General features: G+C 40.0%; 1 protein-coding gene across 1 annotated transcript in view; it reads right to left on the bottom strand.

The window, feature by feature from the left end:
* Positions 1 to 26062, bottom strand: part of ANOS1 (anosmin 1) — a 144473-nt gene that overhangs the window by 54169 nt on the left and 64242 nt on the right. Inside the window, exons 3-4 of the mRNA XM_053309850.1 lie at positions 10108 to 10170; positions 4005 to 4227 (exon numbers count right to left, since the gene is read on the bottom strand). Coding sequence (XP_053165825.1) covers positions 4005 to 4227; positions 10108 to 10170 — 286 coding nt within the window. The remainder of the gene's footprint in view (positions 1 to 4004; positions 4228 to 10107; positions 10171 to 26062) is intronic.

Here is a 26062-nt window from a genome sequence, read left to right as displayed (position 1 = left end):
AGTTCTCCTTATAATTCCATTCAAGAATTAATAGGGGAAAGGTGCAGCCACTTTGTGTGAGAAAATCTGTTGTGCAGGTTAGAATAAGAACTCATACAAAGAGCTGAATGAATGTAGAAAAATTCCTGAGACACAGTTTAAAGCAATATCTTTTTGTAACCCTGAAGCCAGAAAGTCAGCTTTGACTTCAGAGTAAGTCAGTTCTATGGGTAGAGCTATGCTAAATGTTCGGCAGCTGCTGAAAGTTGCAATCTGGCTTTGTAATATGCAACTTACAATTACCACAAAATAGTGTTGTGTGTAGGTCCCTGTCCCCAAATAGTGTTCTGTGTAGATCCCTAACCCAAGCATTAGCCATCATTGGTGGGAAAGCCTGCAATATTGTGATGTTTATAATTGTAATTGTAAATGGCCTAGAGATGCAAGCTTTGGGCGGTATAGAAATATTTTAAATAAATAAAGTAAATGAATTAATGTTTGGACATAGGCAGATGTTACTACAACTTGCAAAGTTGGAGGAAGAAAACCTCTACACAGAGCTAGGCTGATATCCCGACCAACACCACACTGCAGAACAGGCTTTCCCATTGCATGAGCTGAGAGATTGTTTTTGTCTGTAGCTCTCATCTCCCAAAAATATTTCCACAGAATTGGAGAACATTTTTAGGGGGCACAGAGGGCTGCAGAGGGATGGGAGAGGCTGCCAAATATCGTTACCCTCATGTGACAAAAATGCTGTGCCATAGGCAGCATTAGTCTGGATATTGTTTAGTTTATTTTTATAAACATATATTGGTATAAATAAAATTAATATGGTCAGCTATTTAAAAAACCCATACACCTTACACATTCATGAAAAGTTAGGTTGTAAATAAAATAAAGAGACTGGCTCACTCACGCACCCTAACTCAGGCTATGGAAACCCAGCCTGAGTTAGGCTGCGCCGAAATTGGCCTGATCCCATTGGTGCAGCACTGCCTAGCCCCACTTTTAAAACTGGTTCCTAGCCAGGATTAATGGCTTGGGCAAGCTCTTATCCTGGTCTCTGGGATCATGTGTTTGCTGGGAAAACTTTCAGCCCCAGCAGACACAGAGATAGGCGCCTAGAGTGCCTGTATCCTGGGAAAATCCCCCAATGCATCATACATGTCATGTGGTGCGTTGTGGGGTATCCAGTGACTGGGATGTATTGTTCTGGCCTCTGGAGCTTTGTGATTCGCTCTCCCTGAAATAGTCAAGCACTTGTCTGGGGGGAAGGTGAATTTACTGCTGCTCCACCCACCCAGTTGTGTGAATGACTTCTACGGGTGAATTATTATTAGTTAATTTGGTGATGGATAAATTTAAAAAACTTAACATGTAATTCATTTACATAATCTACTCCTATAAAGTTAATGTGTGATTCATTATAAATATTTCTCCAAATTTAATTAAAATATTACTTAACCATGTTAAGTGTATAAATTAGATTATGGAAAAATATTTCCATTATTATTGTAATATAATACATAAATAAGTCAATAATCTACTAATTTACACAGAACCTTTAAGCATTAAGGTTAAACTATTGATGATTACAATTAGCACCCAATGCATTTATGGCTCCTTACTTAAACTTTATAGAAGGTCTCCAAATAGACATGTTTTCTCATAATCTTTTCCCAGTTAGCTTTCCCACAATTATTGTAACAACAAGTTTAGTCCCCAGAGAGCTCAAATCTAGAATTTTATTTTCTTCTTTTTCATATACTAAGTGAATCTCCCATTTCTTTCTCAATACTTCTTGGTTTTTTTGTTAGACCTTGGTCTGATCTTCTTGATTCCAACCATAGTTTAAAATCTGGAAAATCTGAGATGTTTTCAGTTCCTACAGTTGGATAGCAAACTTCCTTTTTAAGAGATTTAAAAATACAGCCTTCGCATACCTTGCACAAAAGCACCTCAATTACAATCTACTGTATTTCGATAAACACACACATATAAATAATGATGCACTCTTAAATTACCAGGAATTAAATCCAGCACTAGACTTTGCTGGTTCATAAGTTTAATTCTGGATATCCATGAACAGCGACTGAACATGTATTGTGACTAGAATAACTATAATAGTTCCAATTAACACCTTTTAAAATCCTTGTTTCATTATTACATTAAATAATCCTCCAATTTGCTGCTAAGAAATCTTCTGTCTGTTTTGTTTTAGGGTCATTGAATCCACTTTGATTCACTTAACTTCGCCCCTATGGTGGTTGCAGTTAATGTGCAGATGGATCTCATGAGTATTAACAAGTAGAGAACAGCACAAGTTCATATTCTAATGCAAAAAGAACAACCAATCTCATGTCCAGATGTGCACATTCAGTAATTTAATATGTTTCTAATTACATAAAAAGATCAGCATCTATCATGATAATAATTATTATAGGCCCTAATCAATTATCTAATTTTAGTCAATGTGTACTTGTACTTGTAATTACTATCCTATGTTACAATAATTTCTAGAATTTGACAAATATTCATTGCAAGTATTGTGAATAACTGCAAGGTTGGTCAACATCCAAAATTCAGAGGCAGACCAGCATCATCAACAGTCGTGAAAATGTAATTTCCAGCATCTACTGCTTCAGTTCTGAAAAGTGGAGAAACAGATAGGTATGTTTGGGCATTCATTAATGAATTCTATTAAGTCATCTAGGATCATTAACATTCACATGGGAATGTTGAAAATCACCATAACATGGTCATTATGTTTGTCAAGTACAACTTCTAAAAAAGTTGTTTCCACCTTGAACCACTGCAAAAATTCTAATATTGAGGTCATCCTCGTGACCAGGTGGGCAGGGCAGTGGGTGGGGCATTGGGTGGGCAGAGGGGAGTCTTGGTAAACTTATCTTCCCCACCGATGACTGAGTTCTGTTGGGAACATGAAACACGCTCCCAGGCCAGCAGCACTGTGTGCATGCAGTGCAGAGGTTATGGGGTTGAGACAATGGGTCATCCCACAATGCACCACACGAGTATGTGATGCATTGTGGTGATTCCCCCCAGCAACGGGGGATTGTGGGGATCGCCCAGAAATGGGCGAGCGCCTGACAGTGTGTCAGCACTTGCTAAAAGCCACTGACACGTAAATGCGGCTAAAGAAGCATTTGCTCCCTTAGTCTCGTTTAAGAGGCAGGTTTGCTGCGGAGGTGCTGCTGGGAGCCAGTCCACTCCCGCGGGTTCCCACAGGCAGATTAGGTGCTCTAGCCCAGTCTTGGCAGCCTCACAGTTTGTTGGTATCACTATTGATCATTGGGCTGGTTCAAACCCCACACAGACCAAACATTAAACCTTAGCTTTGCATACTATCTTTTACCTTATGAATATGTGCCCACCCTCTTTTCACATGTGAGCCTAACTCTGACAGCAGTTCGAAACAAGCCAAGATTTGCCATGGCATATGAACCAACCAATCCTGGCTTATTCTAACCAAAGTGCTTGAAATGAAATATGCTCTGAACCAAAGGTTTTAATTTATTTAGTTAAGGAATCAAGGCTACAGTAATTCTGCTCTTTCTCTTGTACCTTTTGACACACCATTTCCCTATCAGTGTTACCTGTGGTTATTATGTCTGCACCAATATTAACCATGGTTAAGCACTAACTAGAATTCATTGTTAACTTGGCATGGGAACAGAATATACAATCCTATGAAGCTGTTCCTAACTCCTTTGAAGGAATGGAAAGATTATTAACCTCTAAAATATTTTAACCCTCTTTTCTATTCTCCAGCACCATTCTCCAGCACGTCATATGGTACTACTCTACTACTGCTACTACTATTGATATTTATATACCGCTCTTCCACAAAATTCTCAAAGCAGTTTACATAGAAAAGTAAAAAATACATAAATAAGATGGCTACCTGTCCCTAAAGGGTTTTCCAGTCTCCAGCATCATTCTCCAGCACATCATATGCTACTACTCTAACATGCTGTGGCTGTTTTATTTCTAACATCTACCTTTGTACAGATTTTTTGGTACTTGGCACGTATGTCCACACCCATTGGAGCAGCATTTTTTCATGCCAGAGCATTCACTGTCAGCCTCACAGCTTTCCACACAGGCAGCCGCAAAGCCACTGGCCTTCTCGGGTGCTGGGCAGTCTCCTTGCTTCACCGACAGGATATACTTGAGGAATTCACAGCTAGTTAGGCATTCATAGTTCTTCTTGGGGAAAAGAGGCTGAAGGGGAAAATGACAAAGATGTACAAAATGATGCCAAAATATCTCCAAGAGCACACTTAAAAAGAATCCAGTTTTGCAGGTATGACAGGTCCACATCTAGGGCATGATGCATATAGCTGTATATTTTCCAAATACAATAAAATACATAATGGTGAAGTCTCTGTGGCTGGACCAGAATCACCTATTTAATTAATCTGTCAGCTCTTCTATTCCCTACTCACCCACATACAAGCTTGCTAATAAGATTCTCAACAATAGATTAAAAGTATTTTGAAACAAGGGAAAGCATTACCTTGACAGAATGCAACATTTCAAGAAACTTGAGTCTCTTCCTGCATTCTTTCTAGTTAGGTATGGCATCCATGAAACATATGTGACATTTATCATCATTATCACATTTCCCAGCCCCTCCTGCCAATAGCCAGTAATATGACAGGAAGACAACAAATAGCATAATGTCACCATCTAGGTACCAGCTACAAATCCAGGCTTCTTGTTTCCAATTTTTGGTTTAGAACAAGCTGCACATCTGAAGCTCACAAGAAATCAGGGTTCTGAAGCTCACAACAAATCAATGTGCCAGGATCTTTCCCATGCACACAAAGGGAGGAATTATACTGTGATATCTGACATTTGTACTGGGACTAAGTGTGTAGGCATCCATAGATAACTGCAAAACCTAGGGATATAGCAACATCTTTCACATCTAAGGCTTAATTTACAAATAAGTGGGATACTAAAGAAATATACAAAGTCTTCAATATAAGAGTAGGCTGTTTTTTTTTCTTTTTCATTTAAGAAAAATAATTTTTCAACAGGAAAAAAAAGTGTTCTAGACTATATGGATACAAATTGTTTAAAACGTGTGAAAAGCATCTGGTAAAAGTTCCAGGGTGAAAATTATCTCCATTTGTTAATACTGTACTGAAATCCTTATAGTCTTATCCCAATTGCAAAAATCAATCACAACAAATATATGCAACTGTATTTAATTATACTTAAGATGGCACTATACATTACACAAATATGCATGTAACAAAAGCCTGCTGACTTATGCATGTAACAAAAATCCAATGAGGAAGCAGCTTCAAGAGGGGGATCTGGAACATAAGGAGAGCCAAACTATGTAATACTTGCCCTACTCTCTCTTTATCTACACTAAGCAGGTGTGTACATCCTCTACAGTTTAAGATGCATTTACCCTTTCAGGCATATGTTCAACACCTGCAGTGGAAGGCCAAGATTTGTAGATAAGCAATGTGCAGGAAAAGGATTACACAACCTTCTCCCTCATACACTGTTCTCTGTTCAAAATCCACCTCTTACAGCTAATTTTCCCTGCGAAAAGCATCTGATGGTCTTTTGCTGCATACAACTGTGTATAATGTATAGTTAGGGTTATGGCCAAGAAGTTGTTTGGATGTCTTCTTTCTGTTTGCAAATTATGCATCTCTTTCAGGGCAAATGACTAAGGAGGTTCTCATGCCAACACTACTTTGCCTTCAGTGTATATATCAGCATTACTGATTGTGATAACATGTCACCTGGATTTTCCACTATGGCAGCTGTGATAGAGGTGTGATGTTATGGCAAAACCCTGGCACAGCTGTGGTATCTGTGTGTGGCCATTCAAAAAATTGAAAGAAAAAGCAGCCTGTAGAAATACCCTAAGCTTTCTAAATTCATTTTCACTCTGGGAATGATGTCCATATCTAAATTTTAGTTTTCAACAATAATGCTGCAGAAAGAAACTGGCAAGTTGTGCTCAGAGTTGACAAGGGCAGAGGTTAATTGAAACAAAATGCATCTGATATTAGTGATTTATGGCTGGGGTGATGGATGGGCAGGTGTACATGTCTGGGTATGTGCTTATATAAAATGTCACAAATTTTCAGTAAGTTAATTAAAAATCTTTTATAGTGCCTAGAGGCATAATATGCCTTTGAAGCTTCTCCACCCTATTTCATAGCTTATTTTTTTCCAGCAACCTGTTAAAGTGTTTTTAAAAGTGTAACTTTTTACTTACAGCCTTTTAAGTTCTAAGTTTAGCTTCAAACTCAAAATCACTAATTAAGCAGGGATGCTAGTAGACCCTAACTACAACTGGGAAGTGTTTAAACTTCTGAAATAGTCAACCTCTTTATGGCGCTTTCCAGATTAGCTGCTCAAAAGCGGCAAAATGCTCCAGTTCAGGCAAATCGCATTCAAAACGTAAATAGCAAAGCACCCAACAGGGGGAGCAGTCTCGCGAAAACTAACCACCTGAAAAAACAGCACCTTTTTAATGCCAGATACAGTGGGTATAGGAAAGAATCACCCCCTTTGATAGACCTTAAATTCTGGTTCCCTTACATCCTGAAATGAAAACACAAAGAAAATTCCCTTCACCAGCTGTACTTATCCAATGCAACCTATAACATCCAACTGAAAAACATCACAATTACAGTCCAGAAAAAGTGCAAGAAATAAAAAACAAGAATTACTGAGATTGAAAAAGGATCACACACACCCCCATGTCAATATTTTGTTGAACCACCTTTTGCTTTAATAACAGCCTTGAGTCTGTTGGGATACTTCTCTATCAACCTTGCACATCTAGACGGAGCAATATTTGCCCACTCCTCCATACAGAACTGTTCAAGTTCGGTCACATTGGATGGTAGGTGTTGGTGGACTGCTATCCTCCCTGGATCTGGTCGGCCCTCCAAACTGGATGGAAGAGCAAGGAGGAAACTGGTAAGAGAGGTTACCAAGAGGCCAATGGCCACTCTGAAGGAGTTAAAGGACTTCATGGCAAAGAGTGGTTGTTCTGTGCATGTGACAACAATTTCACGAGCGCTCCACAGATGTGGCTTGTTCGGGAGGGTCGCAAGGAGAAAGCCACTTCTCAAGAAAGGCCACATTAAAGCTCGTTTGAGCTTTGCCAGAAGGCACCTTGAAGATTCTGATGCCAAATGGAAAAAGGCCTTATGGTCAGATGAGACCAAGATTGAACTATTTGGCCTCAACACCAAACAGTACACCTGGCGTAAATCCAACGCAGCTCACCAGTCACAACACACCATACCTACAGTGAAGCATGGAGGTGGCAGCATCCTGTTGTGGGGGTATTTCTCTGCCTCAGGGACTGGGGCTCTCGTTAGGGTAGAAGGAAAAATGGATGGGTCAAAATACCGTCAGATTCTGGAAGAAAACCTGCTACCCTCTGCCAGACAGTTGAGGATGGGCAGAAGATTCACCTTTCAACATGACAACGATCCGAAGCACACAGCAAAATTGACCACACAGTGGCTGAAGGAGAAAAAAGTGAACGTCCTCATGTGGCCCAGTCAGAGCCCAGACCTAAATCCCATAGGAAATCTGTGGAGAGATTTGAAGATAGCAGTCCACCAACACCTACCATCCAATGTGACCAAACTTGAACAGTACTGTATGGAGGAGTGGGCAAATATTGCTCCGTCTAGATGTGCAAGGTTGATAGAGAAGTATCCCAACAGACTCAAGGCTGTTATTAAAGCAAAAGGTGGTTCAACAAAATATTGACATTGGGGGGGTGATCCTTTTTCAATCTCAGTAATTCTTGTTTTTTATTTCTGACACTTTTTCTGGACAGTAATTGTGATGTTTTTCAGTTGGATGTTATAGGTTGCATTGGATAAGTACAGCTGGTGAAGGGAATTTTCTTTGTGTTTTCATTTCAGGATGTAAGGGAACCAGAATTTAAGGTCTATCAAAGGGGGTGATTCTTTCCTATACCCACTGTATACAACGCCACAGCACTATATTACAGAGATTAAATTTGAAATAAGGCATTGGAAATATGAATGGCACCCTGCTGTCAGCGTAGAGACTGCGGTGTCACAACAAAGGAACTGTGGAAGCACACTTCAGAGATACGACGTGACCCGTTGCAGGGTCTAATCTGGAAAGCGCCCAGGTTGACTAAATGGATGTCTGCACAAATATAACATTTTTATTGTAGTACATTTACAGCTCACAAATTCTGGCTTCTTTGCCAAATTATTATCCTTCTGATGGGATTCCAGAAGTAATATCTTAAGCCTTTTAAAAAAGAGAGAGAGATACACACAAACCACAGATTCTGTTACAGAATAAGTCTGAAACCAGACCATATGCAACATCAAACCTTCCTATCTGTTATGCATCCAAATAGCAGAATGGTCAAAAATATATTCTTCTTACTCTAAAATAACAAGTTTACAGTATTCAAAATTGATACAAAGATTTGCCTTTAGATAAGAAAAAGAATTCATAATTTTACTAATTCATAATTTAACTAATCAAGAGAAAGAGAAATATTTGTGCAGAGTATTGCTACTTATGTTGTACAAGTCGATAAAGTTGGGTTAGGATATTGGAAATCCAAGCCCCTCCATGAGGAGGCAACTGACCCTGGTAGTGTGTTAGTGGTGGAGCTCTTTAATTGCTGACTCAGCACTTGAATGGGGACAGCTGGGTGGCTGAAGAGATCCATGGAAACATCCGGGGGCAGGCAGGGATTGCCACAGGGCAGCCTGGGGACATTTCACTGTCTGCATTTATTTAGCCTTGTTCAATAATTATTAAAACTGTGAAAAGTCATACCTAGCTAAAGCTTCTACAAGAGCAAGCCCACATGTTCTGCCCACTGTCAACACACTTTGAAGCCATGCTGCTTCAGTCTCCATGCCCAGAGTCTGTCTACAGGAGATAGTCTCTGTACTCAAGCAGAGATTCTTCCTGAGAATTGATGCCCAGTGTTTTTATCACAAAAGCTCACCCTGTGCACAGCATTTATCCCTACAGACAAAATCTTGTACGAATTGAGCGTGTGGGGCTGCGTGGTTTATGAATGCATCAGCATGGGAATGGGGCTCACAGGCACACTCCTGAGGGCGCCATAACCTTGTTAGAGTGCCCACTGTTTTAGTAATAAGGAAACAAGGCTTGAGGGAAATGTAAATCTTCATGAATTAGGATATTGCTTGATGCAATCATTTAAGACCGTTTTCTATTGTTTTCCTTTTCTGAATGAGGTATGGTTTGTGTTTCCCCCCCCCCCAAAAAAATTACAAAAAATAATAATTTTAACAATACAATTATTATACCAATATGACATGGATAAACATCAAACTTTTGTATTTCAGTGAAGAGTAAAACAAGAAGTTCTGATAAGAACCAATCTGCCTGCTTTCCTTTCACTATAACCTCAAAAGTTCACACATCTATCACATTGATTTAGGGTGGATGACATAATCACAAACTATGCTGTTGAGGTGTTACTACAAATGTACCAAATTTGGTCCAAATTAGGCATTTCACAAGTTAGCCCAGTTGTGCCTTAAACATTTATAGGTCCGTCATCTTGAATTGGGGTGAATGACATCAGCATATACTGTTGGAAGTGTCCCAATGTGTGATCACAACTGTACCTAATTTGGTCCAAATCAATCTAGGCATTGCAAAGTTGATAGGGACACAGATAACACTGGGTGATCTCATAGGCTTAGGCTAAATATAATAATAGGAAATGAGTGCGGCTATTACAGCAACAAAATCAAAGGGCTCTAGCTAATGTACATAATTATTTGTGTAGGAAAGCATTCTCAGAATAAATATATATGCTTGATATAACAATGTGATATTAAACTTTTAAATAATTTTTGCTGCATAATTTTAAAATCACTAAAAGTCATTTCAAATTTCCTGTGTATTGGTCAGTTACTTGGTCACTTATGGCATCATTTATAATGGTCACTTACAGTACAGAAGAATAAAGCATAAATCCTATATGTGAATTAGCCGCCAAACTCCTATAGTAATATAAATGAAGGATACAGAACAGAGTTTTAAGAGAACCCCTCAGGGCTGTCATACCTCGCAGAAACTTTGGCAATGGTTTTTCTTCAAGTCCCAGGATTCTTTGCAGGGCTCCAAACACTGAAAAGCATTTTTTAAAAAAAGTGTTACAAAGAAAAAGATACCATATTTTCAACCTGTTCAGTCTACAGAACATTAAAGATTTGTTTAGCCTATAAAATATTAACAATAGCAAACACAGTTTGAGGAAAACATATCCCCTCTTTAACACTGTGCTGACGTACAGCATCCCTGACCCTATGCTGATGTTTTCAGAAGAATCTCTACAAACAAATATTGTAATGGTTATCAATTATACCATTCAGTGATTTCCTCTAGAAGGATTGATCCTTGCTCATGGAATTGCTGTAAGGAAAAAGGAAGAATACAAGTGTCTGGTCATTTTCTGGGAAAACCCTATTACTTTTTCTCTCTCTTATAGTTAGAGACATACAGTTATTTCTCTAGCTGTTCCTATGACTGATGCAAAATGACTGATGGATGCAAAACACTGAGGCTATTCACACGAGCATGCAAAGCCAGGCTAAGGGAGCACAGCCTGGTTTTACACACTCGTGTGAACCACCAGGATCATGCCCGATCCCGGTGGCTACACATCACAAACCTGCCTATGTAGCCACCTGCTTAAATGAGGTTAAGGGAGCAAGCACTCCCTTGACCTCATTTTTTGGATTGTGTGTCTGCTGTGGCCGCTTGCAGCCATGGAGGGCACACTCGGGGGTTGTCCCAGTAATGCAATGTGCACTCACACGGTGCATTATTGGGCTCCAGGGGGCAGAGCGCCACATGGCGGTGCTTTCTTGCACCCAACCTCTGAAGCTGCCAGGAGAGCCGCAGGCAGACAACAGGAGAGCCGCTGTTCGTCCGGGCAGGTGATTTGCCCGCCCAGCAAAAGGTGAGTGATCGTCTGCGGGGAAGGTCGGGCAAATCCGCTCTCCCCGCAGACCTCAGAGCAGTTCTTCTCACCGATCATGAGAAGAGCTCCACTGTCTTTTCTAAATAAGACCTTTTTAATATAGTCTCCTTTTACCTGTGTTATTCCTATTATCTAAACATGCATTGAGGAACTAAGGATTAATTGAAATTTAATCCTTATTCTGTGCATCCTTTGAGAAATCTAAATTTTCTTCATTGGCTGTTTTTAACAGATCTCTTACCATGAATCAACTTAGTTTTTCTTCCTTGATTTTTACTTTTGACAATTATGAAACCTGTAAGTTCAAAGGAAGAGCTGTTTCCAAATTTTTCTAGCATCTACAATGCATCTCTTAAGGAAAAAAACAAAATACTAGTAGTTATGGGAAATTGCAGGGTGGAGGTGACAATTAATGATGCAAATCCTTGTGACCATGTTTAACCTACTCTTGATTAGTGAGTACCACCCTTTGAGGAGTAGCGGAAATTTTGTGCATCAAACCTAGACCCTTAATTTAGTTAGTATACTAGGAATCTAGATTCTGCTGCTTTAAAGTATTTGATAATGAAAAAAGTCCTTGAAAGAAAGCCAGACTTTGGATTTTAAATGGACACTAAATTGAAACTGAGGCATATAACTGGATTTAAATAGTCTTGGACATTGGTTAGATCCTTACTAAAATAATGCTAGTAATCGATAAAAGCGAAAAGAAAACAGAGACAAAGTACACAAATGGATAATTCGGTTTCTAATAAAAAGACTGTTTTTTACATTTGCAATACAATCCAATATATACCATTTCTATCACGTCAACCTGTTGCTATACAGAAGGCATGTACCAATACACAAAGCAAAAAGGTTATGCAGGTGATAGCAAAAACCTCTAAGTTATGAATAAGGGATTAGTATTAGTAATGCTATATGGGGCATGGAAATAGTAGTAACTGTGTGGAGTATGAGCCCAAAGCTCTTCCTAGCATCTCAGACCAGCTCAGACTTGTAGCCTGGTCTATACTTTCAGCAGAATTATGTGTTAAAATGAATTTTAACACTTTATACCATAGGTGGTGGATCATATCTTTGAATGCTCTCCTATGATAAAAAATCTCTACAATTAGTACAACAGTGGTCAAGAACTATTTTTTTCTCTGTGCACTAGTTTTCTACTTCCAGGTAATATTTTACATAGAGGACTATTTTAAAAATATTATTCTCCCACCTACACTTTGGTAGTATACAGCCTTTTCAGAATTATTTCATTCTGGGTTGGTTCAGATAATTTGTCCAAGATGGTCCAGCTCAATGCACAGTTAGGGATATGTATGAGCAAAGCCCACTTCCTGTCCAAATTTCTTGAAGGGAGTCACCTGAGCTATGATCCACATGTATTCTAACTATCACATCATCATGTGATATTATAGCCCTATTTATATAGCAGGCAGGACTGCACTGAATGTATCAAAATCTGTTCCACCAGCTCTGAGATGGAGTTCTATCTGGGAGAAAGATGGCACATACACCTAAAAGCTCTTGGCTGTGGGTCAGTTGTTTGGGGTTCTTCGTTTACATATAGCTAGGAAAGAAAAATCACAAGTTCAGCCCTAAGTCCTTTGACCACGCTTATCACTCATCAACACCAGCAAGGATACCAGTAATTTGTCAATTTTATATTTGTTCAACAGCCACATGATAAACCAATCCTTTCACTAAAATTTCACACACTTTCCTTTAGTTCTTTGTACCATACTACACCCAACCCCAAATTCTAGCATTTGTACATTTCATTCTGCATATATAATGTATTATAAGTTAACTGATATAACTGAAATAATTCACTTGGGGGAAAATACTGTTCCAAACAAGTTCTCCCCCTCTCCTCACTTTTTCTTAAGAAGTAGCTTGAATTAATAAGCACCATCTCCATTTCTTATGGATAATTGTTACTCTGTGGGCAGCATCTAGACTAGTCATGACAAGCACTATTGAAATCAATGTGACGAACTTAACTTAAAATGAATCCCATTCATTCTGGTAGAACTTAGTCTCTGTATGCTGTCCTATAATTCTAGTAAGTATATTTTAAAATCTTTTAGGACTGCTTTGCAATCTTTTTTATGTTCTTCATCCAATAACATAAAAACCCCTGAAGAAAGAAAATATATCAGTAATATTTTTCAACTTCTCATAAAATCTCATTTACTTTTCACTTTGTAATTGTTTATAGTCACTATTAGTTATTGGTTCAGTTAAGTTTCCGGAAAACTTACTCAGCATTGTTCAAAAACTACAATTAGAAAATGAATCTATACACTGATAATAAGTTTGCTTGAAAAATGAAACTAAACTCTACATATTCTGACTTATTTTAATCAATATATTTTAACTGTGAAAGGAGCAAAAGTCACACCAATGTAATTTGTTAGGTCTTCCATTCCAAGATGGCTTTAGATCAATGCACACTGCCTTGTTACAGTCCTTTAAAGTATCTGTCAGAACATTATTACTTCTCATTTTGCCAAATTAATATGTGGACACTGTTTTGTGAGTTTTTAAAAAAAAATCTACAAAAAGAAGTTACTCTTCATAGATCCTTTTGCAGACTCATATACATTCTAATGAAATAGATTCAATAAAATACTTTTGCCAGGTTTCCACTGCAGAACTATGGATTTATAGACCACCAAACAATCAGAACTGGAGAAGGGAAAAGGCAGTCTTTGTCTAAGCTTCTACTAAGTTTCTCTTTCTGGCTTCCCTCTTTCCTTCTAGCCATAGCCATCCCTTACGACATATTCTGCATTACTAAATAGCAAAAGCCATGGGGCTTTTCACTTCTAATTTCACGCTATAAGATGCAGTGGTTGTTTCACTGTGGGACCTGAAAAGCTTCTCTTTGTCAGGTCTCTTTGATGGTCAGGTTAAGCACCACATTCTGGCAGCAGACATCTGTGCTTCTCCAGGCAGCAATGGTGGTGGGAAAAAGAATAAAAACATAGGAGAGAGAAGAAAGATGTGCAAGTAAATAATAATAATTCTCCACATGAAAGAAATAAGATCTATTTTGGCCTCACACCAATATAAGAGAATTGGTTTCTTCCTTGATGGACTTACAGATCAACTAGGTCCCTCCGTATAAGAGGAACAACCTGTTTCTATTTTAACTATACTCTGCACAAACACTGTTGTTAACAATGGCTAACATGTCCTGCAGTGTAAAGCAGGCAGTGCAGTCTCACCCACACCAGAACAGCAGGGTTCTAAATAATCCAGCAACATTGCTGCACAAGAGTGTAGTACCGGCACTGCAGACTGTTGTGTGATTAAACATCATTAGCTACTTCCATTATTCCCAATGGAACTAGTGCTCAATGAAGAGTCAGTGATTGAACCCGTTCACCCAATGGTGGCGCCATCCCTGGATACAGCTTGTATTTTTTCCACATGTATGTGGAGTCGCACCTTTAAATGTGGAGAGAACCAGTGTTTCTATGGCTTATCAGAAGAGCCAAATTTTAACATGTACATTGTTATACTTTAAGGCAAATCTATTCATTGTTGTGGCAGAGTTGCAAAAACTATTTTGTTTTTAACAGAACATTTTCTGCTGTTACAATTCCTTCCACAAAGACGTCAAATGTAATTCCTTCCCACATCAATGACTGAAAATGGAACAATCCAATATGGGAAGAATTATTTTATGGAGTCTTCCAGTGTGACCCAGGTCTTCTAACATTAGCTCTTTTGTGTGAAGTAACAAAAGCACATCTCCTTTCCACATTGCAAGGGTAATGTCAGATGGAACCATAAAGTATAACAATGTACATGTTAAGATTTGGCTCTTCTGATAAGCAGTCATACACTATAAGTGTGTCTTCAGATTACACAGCATAGTGTCATTGCTGACTCTTCAGTGATTGCACATTGAACACTAGTTCCATTGGGAATAATGGAAGTAGCTAATGATGTGTAATCACACAGCAGTCAGCAGTGCTGGTACTGCACTCTTGTGCAGCAGCATTGCTGGATGATTTAGAGCTCTCAACTTCTGGTGTGAATGGGACTGCACTGCCTGCTTTACACTGTAGGACATGTCAACCATTGTTGACAATCATGTGAAAACTACAGTTTTCAGTGAAAGTGCAAACTACAGTTCATATAAGTATTGGTTCTGTTTCCTTCAGATATTCATTCTACATTATCACAAGTTGGATTACAAATAAAACAAATATTTATATACCGCTTTTCAACAAAAGTTCTCAAAGTGGTTTACATAGATAGAAATGGATAAAATGGAAACATGGAAAATATAGTTATATTCTAGAAATCTGCAGATGAATTATTCTACTTTTCATGAAAATGCTTTTATTTAGGAGTCTAATCTAGAGATATTCAGAGTGACAAAAACCCCAAGGTTCCTCAAAAACTTATTAGGAGTTCCTTTGTGAGGAGATCAGTAGTGGCAGGCAGGCATACCTGAAAGACAGCTTGCCCGACACTATCAGTCTCCCCCTGCCCCATCCAGTGACAGGAAAGCATTGATTATGTTCTCAGTTGTCACAGGGCAGTGATGTGGCCCAACTGATCTGCTGGACACCCTAAGTGTACTAAAGACATTTCAGGTTCTCTCCATCATAGAGCCACAGAAACACTGGTTCTCTCCACACTTAAAGGTGCGACTCCACATCCATGTGGAAGAAATACAAGCTGAAGCCAGTGTATCCACGGACAGAGCCACCACTGGGTGAACGGGTTCAAAGAACTCGGGCCGCCGCCAATCAGAGGCCATGCCTCACGGCCCCGACACACCCCTGTGTCTGACGTCACATGTGAGGGGGGGGGCGTTATTTCACTTCCAAACAGAGCCATGCAACCCTGTTTGGGAACAAAATCAGCCCGTGCTGCATTGGCAGTGTGGGCTGGAGCGACTCTCCCTGCCTTTAAAGGCAGGGAGAGCTGCTCCTGGCCTCACTGCCAATGCAGCGGGACTGATCGCCTTCCCAAACAGAGCGTGTGGCCCCATTTGAGAGGGAGATTGGCCTGCACTGTGTGGCAGTGTGGCCAGAACAGCTCCCAATGCCTTTAAAGGCAGGGAGAGTCGCTGCAGCCCGCACTGCCCAACGCAGTGCGGGCCAATCTGCCTTCCAAACTGGCCTCATGGCCCCATTTGAGAGGAAGACCACACTCCCGTGTCTGACATCAGACATGAGCGCAGGGCCAGGGGCCACGGCAGTGGCCGAACAAGGGCCGACGTCAGCCTCACTCTGTGGCTGAGTGTATCCCTGTTTGCAGAAATGAGAATGTTCCAACATGGTCTCCTCCCACATGGCCCAGGGCTTTTGATTTTACTAGGCAGCAGCTTCCATGCCAAACAGGTGACAATGGCTCCTAAATGGGAACTCCAGAGCTTGCTTCACAATCCTCAGCACTACAATGAAGAACATTGCAGAACACCACTGATTGAAAAGAGGATTTTGAAAGCTACTGGTCTAATCCTATACTGTGTAGAATGCTCCGAGGATAAAACAGACACTGATGTGATCCAACTAGGAGACATTGGCTATTTAGAACGATTTTTCTTTGCTAGCATTCTTGCATTTCTAAGCTATGTTAAATACCAGCAAGCAGTAATTGATTAGGTACCCAATTCAATTCAACTTCTCTACAAAACCCTATCCACCAAAATCACTTTAATTAAAGTCAATATGTGAATGCAAAATGTTACAGCATAAAAGGCCAAAATACTAAAAACGAAACAATCTTTATTTTCCTGAAAAGGACTTTGATGATGTAAAAATTATATTCATAAATTAAAGCCATATCATTTTGTTGTAAAAATAAAATAAACAACCTGTGGACATCTTCAGTTCATGTGGACTGAGTCTTGTGATAGACAACACTGGCTGACATCCAGAGCAAGGCACTGTGATGCACTATGAAGACATGTTGCACTGCAGGAAGCTTTCCCACTCCTGTTGTACACAGTGAGGTGAGATAATTTCATTTGCACTGCCTCCAGAAGTGACCTGTGTCACCTGAAAATAAGTCTATGAGGAATGCATGGCCCTCGGGGACATATTTTTGGGTATCCGGATATTGAGTATCTGGGAGGACACAAATCATCTAAATTAAATCCCTGTGCTGCATGCCGAATGCTGAGCAGCTAGGAAAGCTTCCCACAGCATGGACACATCTTTCTGGCATGACCATGGTGCACTGTTCCACTAGTATCCTCAAATATGCAATCCAGGTGTCAATGCATGAACCCTACTAAATAGTTTTGTAGGGTTCCCTACAAAATTACTCCTAGACTAAGGGTCTAATGTGCTTTAATCCCAGCCAAACCAACAACTTTCTCTTTTATCACAGAAACTGTATTGTAAATGTTTGGACAGCTCTCTTATCCGAGTATTTAACATAAATACACCTCACAGTAAGCCACCTTAAGTGGTGCAGTGGGGAAATGCTTGACTTACAAGCAGAAGGTTGCCGGTTTGAATCCCTACTAGTACTATATCGGGCAGCAGCAATATAGGAAGATGTTGAAAGGCATCAGCTCATACTGCACAGGAGGAGGCAATGGTAGTGGTTAGAGTGCTGGACTAGGACCGGGGAGACCCGAGTTCAAATCCCCATTCAGCCATGATACTAGCTGGGTGACTCTGGGCCAGTCACTTCTCTCTCAGCCTAACCTACTTCACAGGGTTGTTGTGCAAGAGAAACTCAAGTATGTAGTACACCGCTCTGGGCTCCTTGGAGGAAGAGCGGGATATAAATGTTAATAATAATAATAATAATAATAAACCCCTCCTGTGTTTTACCAAAGAAAACCACAGGGCTCTGTAGGCACCAGGAGTCGAAATCAACTTGACTGCACACTTTACCTTACACCCCACAGTGCACTATACACACACACTTTTAAAATTAACTGTTGATTATATTTACTGAGTCGTCCAACAACTTTTAATATGATTGCAATTAATTTCCCACTTTAAGTAATACACTGCATAAAAGTTTAATTCTTGTCTAGAATATACCCCATAGGATTCTATTGGGGGGTTGGCGGTTAGGAAAGGTTTTAAAAAAATAAAAATAACCTGCTTGCCCATTTCTTTTGTGGGTTAGGTGCTAGGTAGCATCCATCATACCCTACCATCCAATCCACTTTGCTGTCCTTAGGAACTACCCATGGCGAATATTGTTTACATTTTACATTTAAAATGTAACATGTAAAATGAATAGTGGGGTGATTCAAGTTCCCCATTGTTCCCTATGGCCGAATCACCTGAATCGATTCAAGTTGATTCGTCAAAACTTCCAGCAATGGCTGTTTCAAAGAATCAATTCAAGTATTTTGCTATTTGATTCAAGCTCGAATAGAAAAATACAATTTGTGTACATCTCTAGTTTCTACATCAAAATATACTGACTGTTGCAAGCATTGAAGAGGCAACTGTAACGATAACAATAAACTTATCCTGACTGACTATGTCTGTGATAAAAACTGTTGCATCTACACTAAAATTGATTTATCAAACTATTCAAAGCAGTTGCAGGATGGACTATGTAGCAGCAGCTCAATTATTTGCATAAGGATAAAGCAAGTAAGTTTCTTTACCTCTCTGCTCAAGGAAATTATGTTCCAGGCACATTTATACACAAGCCAGTTGATTAGTTAAACATTGTTTGAGCTTCAAAGAAAACTGCATCTAGTTACAACTTTAGACCATTAACAAGATTTAAGGTTGTCTCCGTCTATAATGCATAATTGTCATATAGATATAAATTTTATAACAAGTTGGTCCTAGAAAACCAGGCTGTTCAAACTACAGCTGTTAATTGCTTAAACAGAATCAAATTAGCATTCACAGCCTGTATTTCACTAACAACGGGCTTTCAAGCTGCAAATAATTTGTAATTCAAAAAAGGCCTCTGGTCAATGGACTGAGCATGTGAAACATGTTTTGCACTTAAGAAATCCAAGACCTGTTGAACACACAAAGTATTACTTTTCATGTTCTTTTGCCCAGTGGAAAACAATTAAAATAGCTGCACAATCTGCATGAAGTGGGAGATTATTCTCAGATATGCATATTAATTAGCTAGTATCACTTTTACATAGATAAATGTTTGATAACTTCAGATAGTACAGAACATAAACTACATACATTAATATTTCTGCCAGTTCATTTTCTTTTTTAATGTGCACAGCCCTAGAGATTAGTCGCGAATCTACTCTTGTAATAGATCACCATCTGAATATGTAGTTAGAACTAAACTAACTGGTATCTACCGGGAAATTAAGAAGAAGAGTTAATGCTCTGAGTTAACTGGGACAAATTAGCTTTTTTTCTGGTGGGAAAAAATAACATGTGTTTGCTCTGGTATAAAATGCCCCAGCATTACCAACCTTCATATGAAGAAGACATGCACTTTTGTTTCTTTCTTTGCCAAGCCTTCCTTTATATTATTTCATCACAACCACTGGTTGTGTGCAAATGCATTCATCAATCCAAACTCCTCTTCTTCTTCATCCTCCAATTTCTGGAAGATTCCTAGTCTTTCATTCACCAAAACACAGCAGGCTGGTGTTCTCATGGCCCCAACGTGCATATTCTTGAAAAATGGAAACCAAGCCAAACGGCACATTGCTTCATCCTTCAGAGATTACATACATACATGCATACATACATATGTAAGCTTAATACATGAGTAGAACAAACTCACATAATTCTTCCCTTCCAAAAAAAAAAAAAAGAAAATTCCACTAACATCTATATCTACATAAACACATGAAAGCTCTAGTTAATGCTTGTCATGTGCTTACTACTTTAAACTGTTCAAATCAATTCAAACACATTTTAGTATTCTTGAAAAACAACCATTTAAATCTTATCTCCCAATCTGGGGAACAGGGTTGAAGAAAAGTGAAAACCTTTCAGGTCAGTCACTCAGTTCATGACAGAGATGAGATATGAGCTAGAGATTCCCTGACGAACAGGTTGTACTCGCTACTTCTTTACCAGCCCAATTGCTATGGTTCATAGAAATCGCATGGTGAGAATCCACAACTCATAGCATGTAATATATACCGTATATGCCAGGCTCATGTGTTAGAGCTTGTTGTATATATCCATCCATTTGTTTATTCTAACATTAGCATTATTCTAGCATCTCCACTGAAATCATTCTAAACAGTATCTGCATCTCATTTCAGAAGGAGCTGTCCATTTCAAGCTACTGACAACCACCATAATTTTCTTTCTATGGACTGGAGTTAAGAAACTTACTGGCCCCAAATAGGTCTAACCAATGAAAAATAACAAAACTACTTTGTAGCCCTATGGAATCCATCATTGCCAGCTGAAGCAATAAACTTACATGTATTTAATGTAGAGTCCACGTAGAGCCTCCAAATTTAAACTTATTTAATGAGTTATCAATGTAGAGTCTCCATTTGACATACAGCAGATATATGTACATCATATAATTCCATGCATATTTTCTTGCAAGTAGCTCTGCAATATTCAATGGAGTTGTCTTTCAGGAAGATGTGCATATGATTGCAGCCTTAGTCAATCAACAGGTAGCCAGACAAAGAACAGATTATATGCCAATGCAACAGAATTGACATTAATGGACTGAAGTTCTTCTCTGCAATATAAGAGGTCTACTCTTCTGCCTCCCCACAATGCAGCCAGACTATTTGCTCTCCATCTGAGGATCACCAGTATGAAGCTGACATGTCCTCTGCGATGTGTCCACTGCAAAAGGGAAGGGAAGATGGTAAAGACCATCTTCCTCCACTCCTGATTGACTAGCTACATTAACAACATAAGAACATAAGAACAGCCCTGCTGGATCAGGCCCAAGGCCCATCTAGTCCAGCATCCTGTTTCACACAGTGGCCCACGAGATGCCACTGGAAGCCACAGGCAGGAGTTGAGGGCGTGCCCTCTCTCCTGCCATTACTCCCCTGCAACATTGCTGAAGCTCAGGATTTTCCTTCCCTCAGCCTGACTGACATGCTTTAGCATTGAGAACTCCCATAGAAATTAATGGGACAAGTAAACTTGCCCATTGTTTTCAATAAGACTGCCTTATGTTTTAATTGTAAACCGCCCTAAGCCATTTTGGAAGGGCGGTATATAAATTAAATAAATAAAATAAATAAAAATAATTATGCGCAACTTACTGTGGATGTGAGCCAGTGTCTGGAGTAGCCAGTCTTATAAACGTAACAGTTAAATCATACTAAAAATCTTTATGGGGTAGATGAGCTGACAGTTTGTGACAGAAGGGGTACATTTTAGGGATGTGCATGAACTAGTTCACCCCTCCCAGGAGGCAGGGGAAATCCTTTAAGGGGCAGGGAGGATGCCCTCACCTGTCCTGCTGCTTTTCCCCTACCAGCGATCTCCCCAAAAGCTTTGGTGAGGGGCTGCAGTGTACCTCATTGTAGTCCCAGTGAACATCACCACGCAAATGGCTGACATGTGTATGCCGTGCACATGCACATCAGCCATTTGACTGGTGACATTTACCAGGGCTGCAAGGAGGTATGCTGCAGCCCTGCACCAAGGCTTTTGGGGAGAGTGCCAGCAGGGGGAAAGTGGCAGGGCAGGTAAGGATACCCTCCAAACCCCCTTAAAGGATGCCCCAAATTCAAGCTCAAACACTAGAATTTTGAACCAGTTTGGCACTCCAGAAAGGGAGTGCCAAACCGGTCCATGCACATCCCTGATACTTTTGTTAAAAACAAAGAGTTTGGGAACCCCTGGCATAATGTATTTGATAAGAATGTACAACTAATATATTTCATTCATGTTTTAGAAATTATTCCAAGATTCAATCCTTTCATAATTTTCCAGGCACATCTCCTATAGACCAGGTATAGTTTAATGCATTAGGTGAGCCAGTGTATTCAAACAAAAGCAAATCAGATCAGATCAGAGATCCTACATCTGGGACTTACACAACGCAGCCTGAAGCAGCTCTGGAAAATTGGAAACTTTGTGTGGTACTTTGTGATTATTTGTTGCACCTTCCAAATATATTGTTTTACTTTCCCTGTAAAGGACTCAAAATTATAGCTCTGGTTGACCAGAGACAGATAGCTAGAATGTTTACTAATCAGCTTTCCCTTCAGCAATACTGACTCCTAAGTCTATTATTAAAATAGCCAGCTCAAAGGAGAAACACACTAACTGAACAATGTTATCATACTCATTTTGCTATACTTACAAATTTGCACTGTTGAGAACAATGTAAATAACTGGCTGGTGCTGAAGCATGGGAGGCGGGGGAGGAAGTTAGATAAAGATTAATGTAGTTGCCTTCCCAAAACTAACCAAATTCCATTAAAAACAGAACAAAAGAGTTTAGATCTATTTGTGACTGATACAGTTATTTTACTAAAAGTAACTGGCTCCTATGGCTCTATGTCATACACACACACACACACACACACACACACACACACACACTGAATTCTTTAAAAAGAAAATTGGATATCCCATTTTAGAGATCTTAAAGCATAACTACTTGAAATTATCTTACAAAAAGCTGCACAAACCATCCCAGCACTGCTTTACATGTGTTACTACCCAAATGAGAACACACAGGCAGATAGGGCTGATTCAGGTGTCAAGCTGAACCTTAAGTCAGGCCCCATATGATGGCTCTAAGCCTCTGGAGCTCACATTCCCCACTCCTTCCCCAGCAAAAATCCAGGCCCGCACATTTCTGTTTATCTGAAGTTCATATGCTAGAACAAACAGAGGCTGATGGGTTTGGATGTCCTGACTGATCTTGGTTTATTTTAAACCTAGATTCAAAGTGGATGTTCACATGGAGATGGGAGGGGAAGTATGCTCCTAAGGCTTAGAGACATTGCACGGAGTCCAGATTTAACAGCCATTTCACATTATGTCTGTAGTAGCGCATACACTCATCTCAGTTGCCCAGATGTAAGTGATGGTGGCCAAGGGTCACCCATAACCCCAAAACATGAGCAGTCTATATGGGATACAGTGTAAGTAGCTACCATGACGTAAAAACAGCATATGAAAAATTGGCATATGTTGAAAGTTAACATTTCAAACAGGCTTTTTTGTCAAGCAAATTCAGAATAAATATATCCAGAGGAGCCTTTGCACGGCTTCGGCTATTGCACCAGCTGTGTCCCTTCCTCGAGAAGGTAGATCTGGCCACAGTTACCCATGCCTTAGTCATGTCACAGCTGGATTACTGTAACAAGCTCTACGTGGGGTTGCCCTTGAAGAATATCCGGAAACTGCAGCTAGAGCAAAATGCAGCAGTAGGGTTTTATCTGGAGCTTCCCGGTGAGAGCACATCACACTCATTCTGAAAGAGTTGCACTGACTGCCAGTTCCTTTCCGGGTCCAATTCAAGGTGCTGGTTTTGACCTTTAAAGCCCTTAACGGTTTGGGCCCAGGATACCTGAGGGACCGCCAGCTCCCAAGGGTTGCTGCCCTCTTGACGAGGTCATCTGAAGGGGCTCTGCTCCAGGTGCCAACAATGAGGGAGGCTAGGTTGTCATGCACTCAGGACAGGGCCTTCTCTGTTGCTGCCCCCAGGCTCTGGAATGCTCTCCCGGTGGGTATCCACTCTCCATCACAGTTTTTAGAAAGCATGTTAAATCGTGGCTTTTTACCCAGGCTTTTATAAGATTGTCTTCACTGCTGCTTCTTGTATTTTGTACTGTTTTTATGCTAGTGTTTTAATTTAATTTTTTTAAATCAGATTTGTTTTTATATTTTTAGCTCAATATTTTAATGTGTCTTTTTAATAATCTTGTTTTTAAATTTTATTGTGAGCCACCTTGGGATTTTCTTAATGAAAGGCGGAATATAAATTTAACAATAAATAAAAATAAAAATAAAAATAAAAATAATATTGTGCATTACATGTTCATGTAAAAATTGCCATTGAATTCACAAATACAGAGAAACCAGCTCACCTAGGAAAACTTTAGCCTGAGTCAGATGTCTCTACTATATCTTAAAACTTGCCAAATTATGGTTAGCACAAGCCATAGTTGCCTCAGAACCAGAAGTTGTCAACCAGCAAATGCACAGGGGAAAGGGAGGAGGGGAAAGGGCATGCTACAAAGGGTAAAAGGCAAGCACAAGGCAAGGCATGGCAACAACAGTCAAACCATTCCTTGACCGGTCTCATTGAAAGAGAAAGGTACCTGAGAATGGTGAAATTTTAAAAAGGTAAACTTGCTTTCTATTAAGCAAAAAAAAAAAGGGGGGGGTGAGGGTCATAACACTAAAGTAGGCAGGCCAGCTGCGTGAATCTACTACCATGAAGTTCAGCAATATGCCCTATCATGACATTTTTTAAAAGTCAGTAACTTTTAAAATTTTCTCTCCACCTCACTCTGGTCTGGCAAGCATGGCAAAAAAAAAAAAACACCAGCAAAAATGAGGAGGAGGAGGAGGAGGAGGAGGAGGCGGCGGCGGCAGCTTAGATGCTAGGCTGTTTGAGATAAGAAGAAAGAATGATGAAACCTTTTTCCAAGTGGTCTGCGTCAGATGTGAAAGATGTGAGTGGGCAAGCCCATCTTTAGTCCTTAGGAACCTTCCCTAAGACTTCTAATGCTGGGTCCAAACCATAATCCTTTAGATTTTGGTTGAAACCAGTTTCAGCGCTTCCAGCTCTCTCTCCAGGCTTCCATTTATGAGCAGGCTTTGACTCTGCAGAATATGTGAGGGCTGTGCAGCTCTCTTGTCATTTGTTTAATCTCTATACCACAACATCAGGCTGCTTACCTGTAACTGGGGTTCTTCTGGTGGTCATCTATCCATTTACACTGATTGGCTTCGTGTCCATGTGGAAACAACACGGGGGAACATTCCAAGCTCTCTTTCTCCCTCATATTCTTTGACCGTAGCTCTGCTCCCTCCCTCCCTCCAGGTGACTTACCCTTTCCTCCTCAGTTTTGAAGTCTGCTGCAGGCACAAGTTCTGCAGAGGGGTAGTTGGGTGGGAGTGTGAATGGACAGATGGCAACCAGAAGAAACCCCATTATGGCTAAGCCACATGACATTCTTTTGAGTTGTCTCTGACCATCACTCTACTGGGTGCATCATAAGCTCTGTCATCATTGGAGGCGGGTAGCAGAGCAGTAAATTCAGCAGGAAAGGGTTAGAATATCAGCCAAATATGGATTACAGCACTGCATGGTTCCTAGCTTTAACATCCAAGGCATAGTGCCTGACAAAGGAAATTGGTGTGGCCCACATGGCGGCCTGACAGATGGATTCTAGAGGTCAAAGGCCAATGAAGTGACTAGTGCCCTAGTGGAATGAGCCTGAACACTGAAAGGAGGATCAAAACCAGCAAGCTGGTTTCCATTCATGGAGGTATAACTGGTCCACAGGGGCATTATTTTGGCCCTGAATATGAATGGCTGACACGTGAATTCGATGGCTGATTACCCATTCCCATACCCTTAGAGACAAAGGGAATGAGAACCTGTTCCACCATGGCGGTTGATGTAGGTCTTGGCTGATATATTGTCTGTCACAACAGACCCTGCTAACTGAGCAAAGAGGCACCCTTTTAAACTGGTGATTCTCTTTATTTAGCAGGGGGAAGCAACTGGCCCTATCCAATGCCAGCACAGCATCCCTCCAGTGGCTGTTGCTGGTGTCTATCTCACGTTTCTTATTTAGATTGCGAGCCCTTTGGGGACAGGGAGCTATTTTATTTATTTATTTATTTATTTATATCTATGTAAACCACTTTGGGGACTTTTGTTGAAAAGTAGTATAAAAATATGCTTCATATTCATATAATCTGTACATGTAAGCCTGCAATGTCTGGTAGAAAATCCTTTAGAGCTTTGTATAGAAGTTTGAAGTAACTTAGATGGTGTTCCACCGCTAACTAGGGATGTGCCCAAATGTGATTCGATATCTAAATTGTGGACACATCCATTTCAATCCAAGGGCTTACACACCCCTTTAACACAGAGAGAAGCAGGTCCATACCTGCTCCTCCTCTGATT

This window comes from Hemicordylus capensis, chromosome 3 (genome assembly GCF_027244095.1).
Source record: "Hemicordylus capensis ecotype Gifberg chromosome 3, rHemCap1.1.pri, whole genome shotgun sequence".
NCBI classification, from domain to species: Eukaryota; Metazoa; Chordata; class Lepidosauria; order Squamata; family Cordylidae; genus Hemicordylus; species Hemicordylus capensis.
This window is presented reverse-complemented; position numbering and strand designations above follow the sequence as displayed.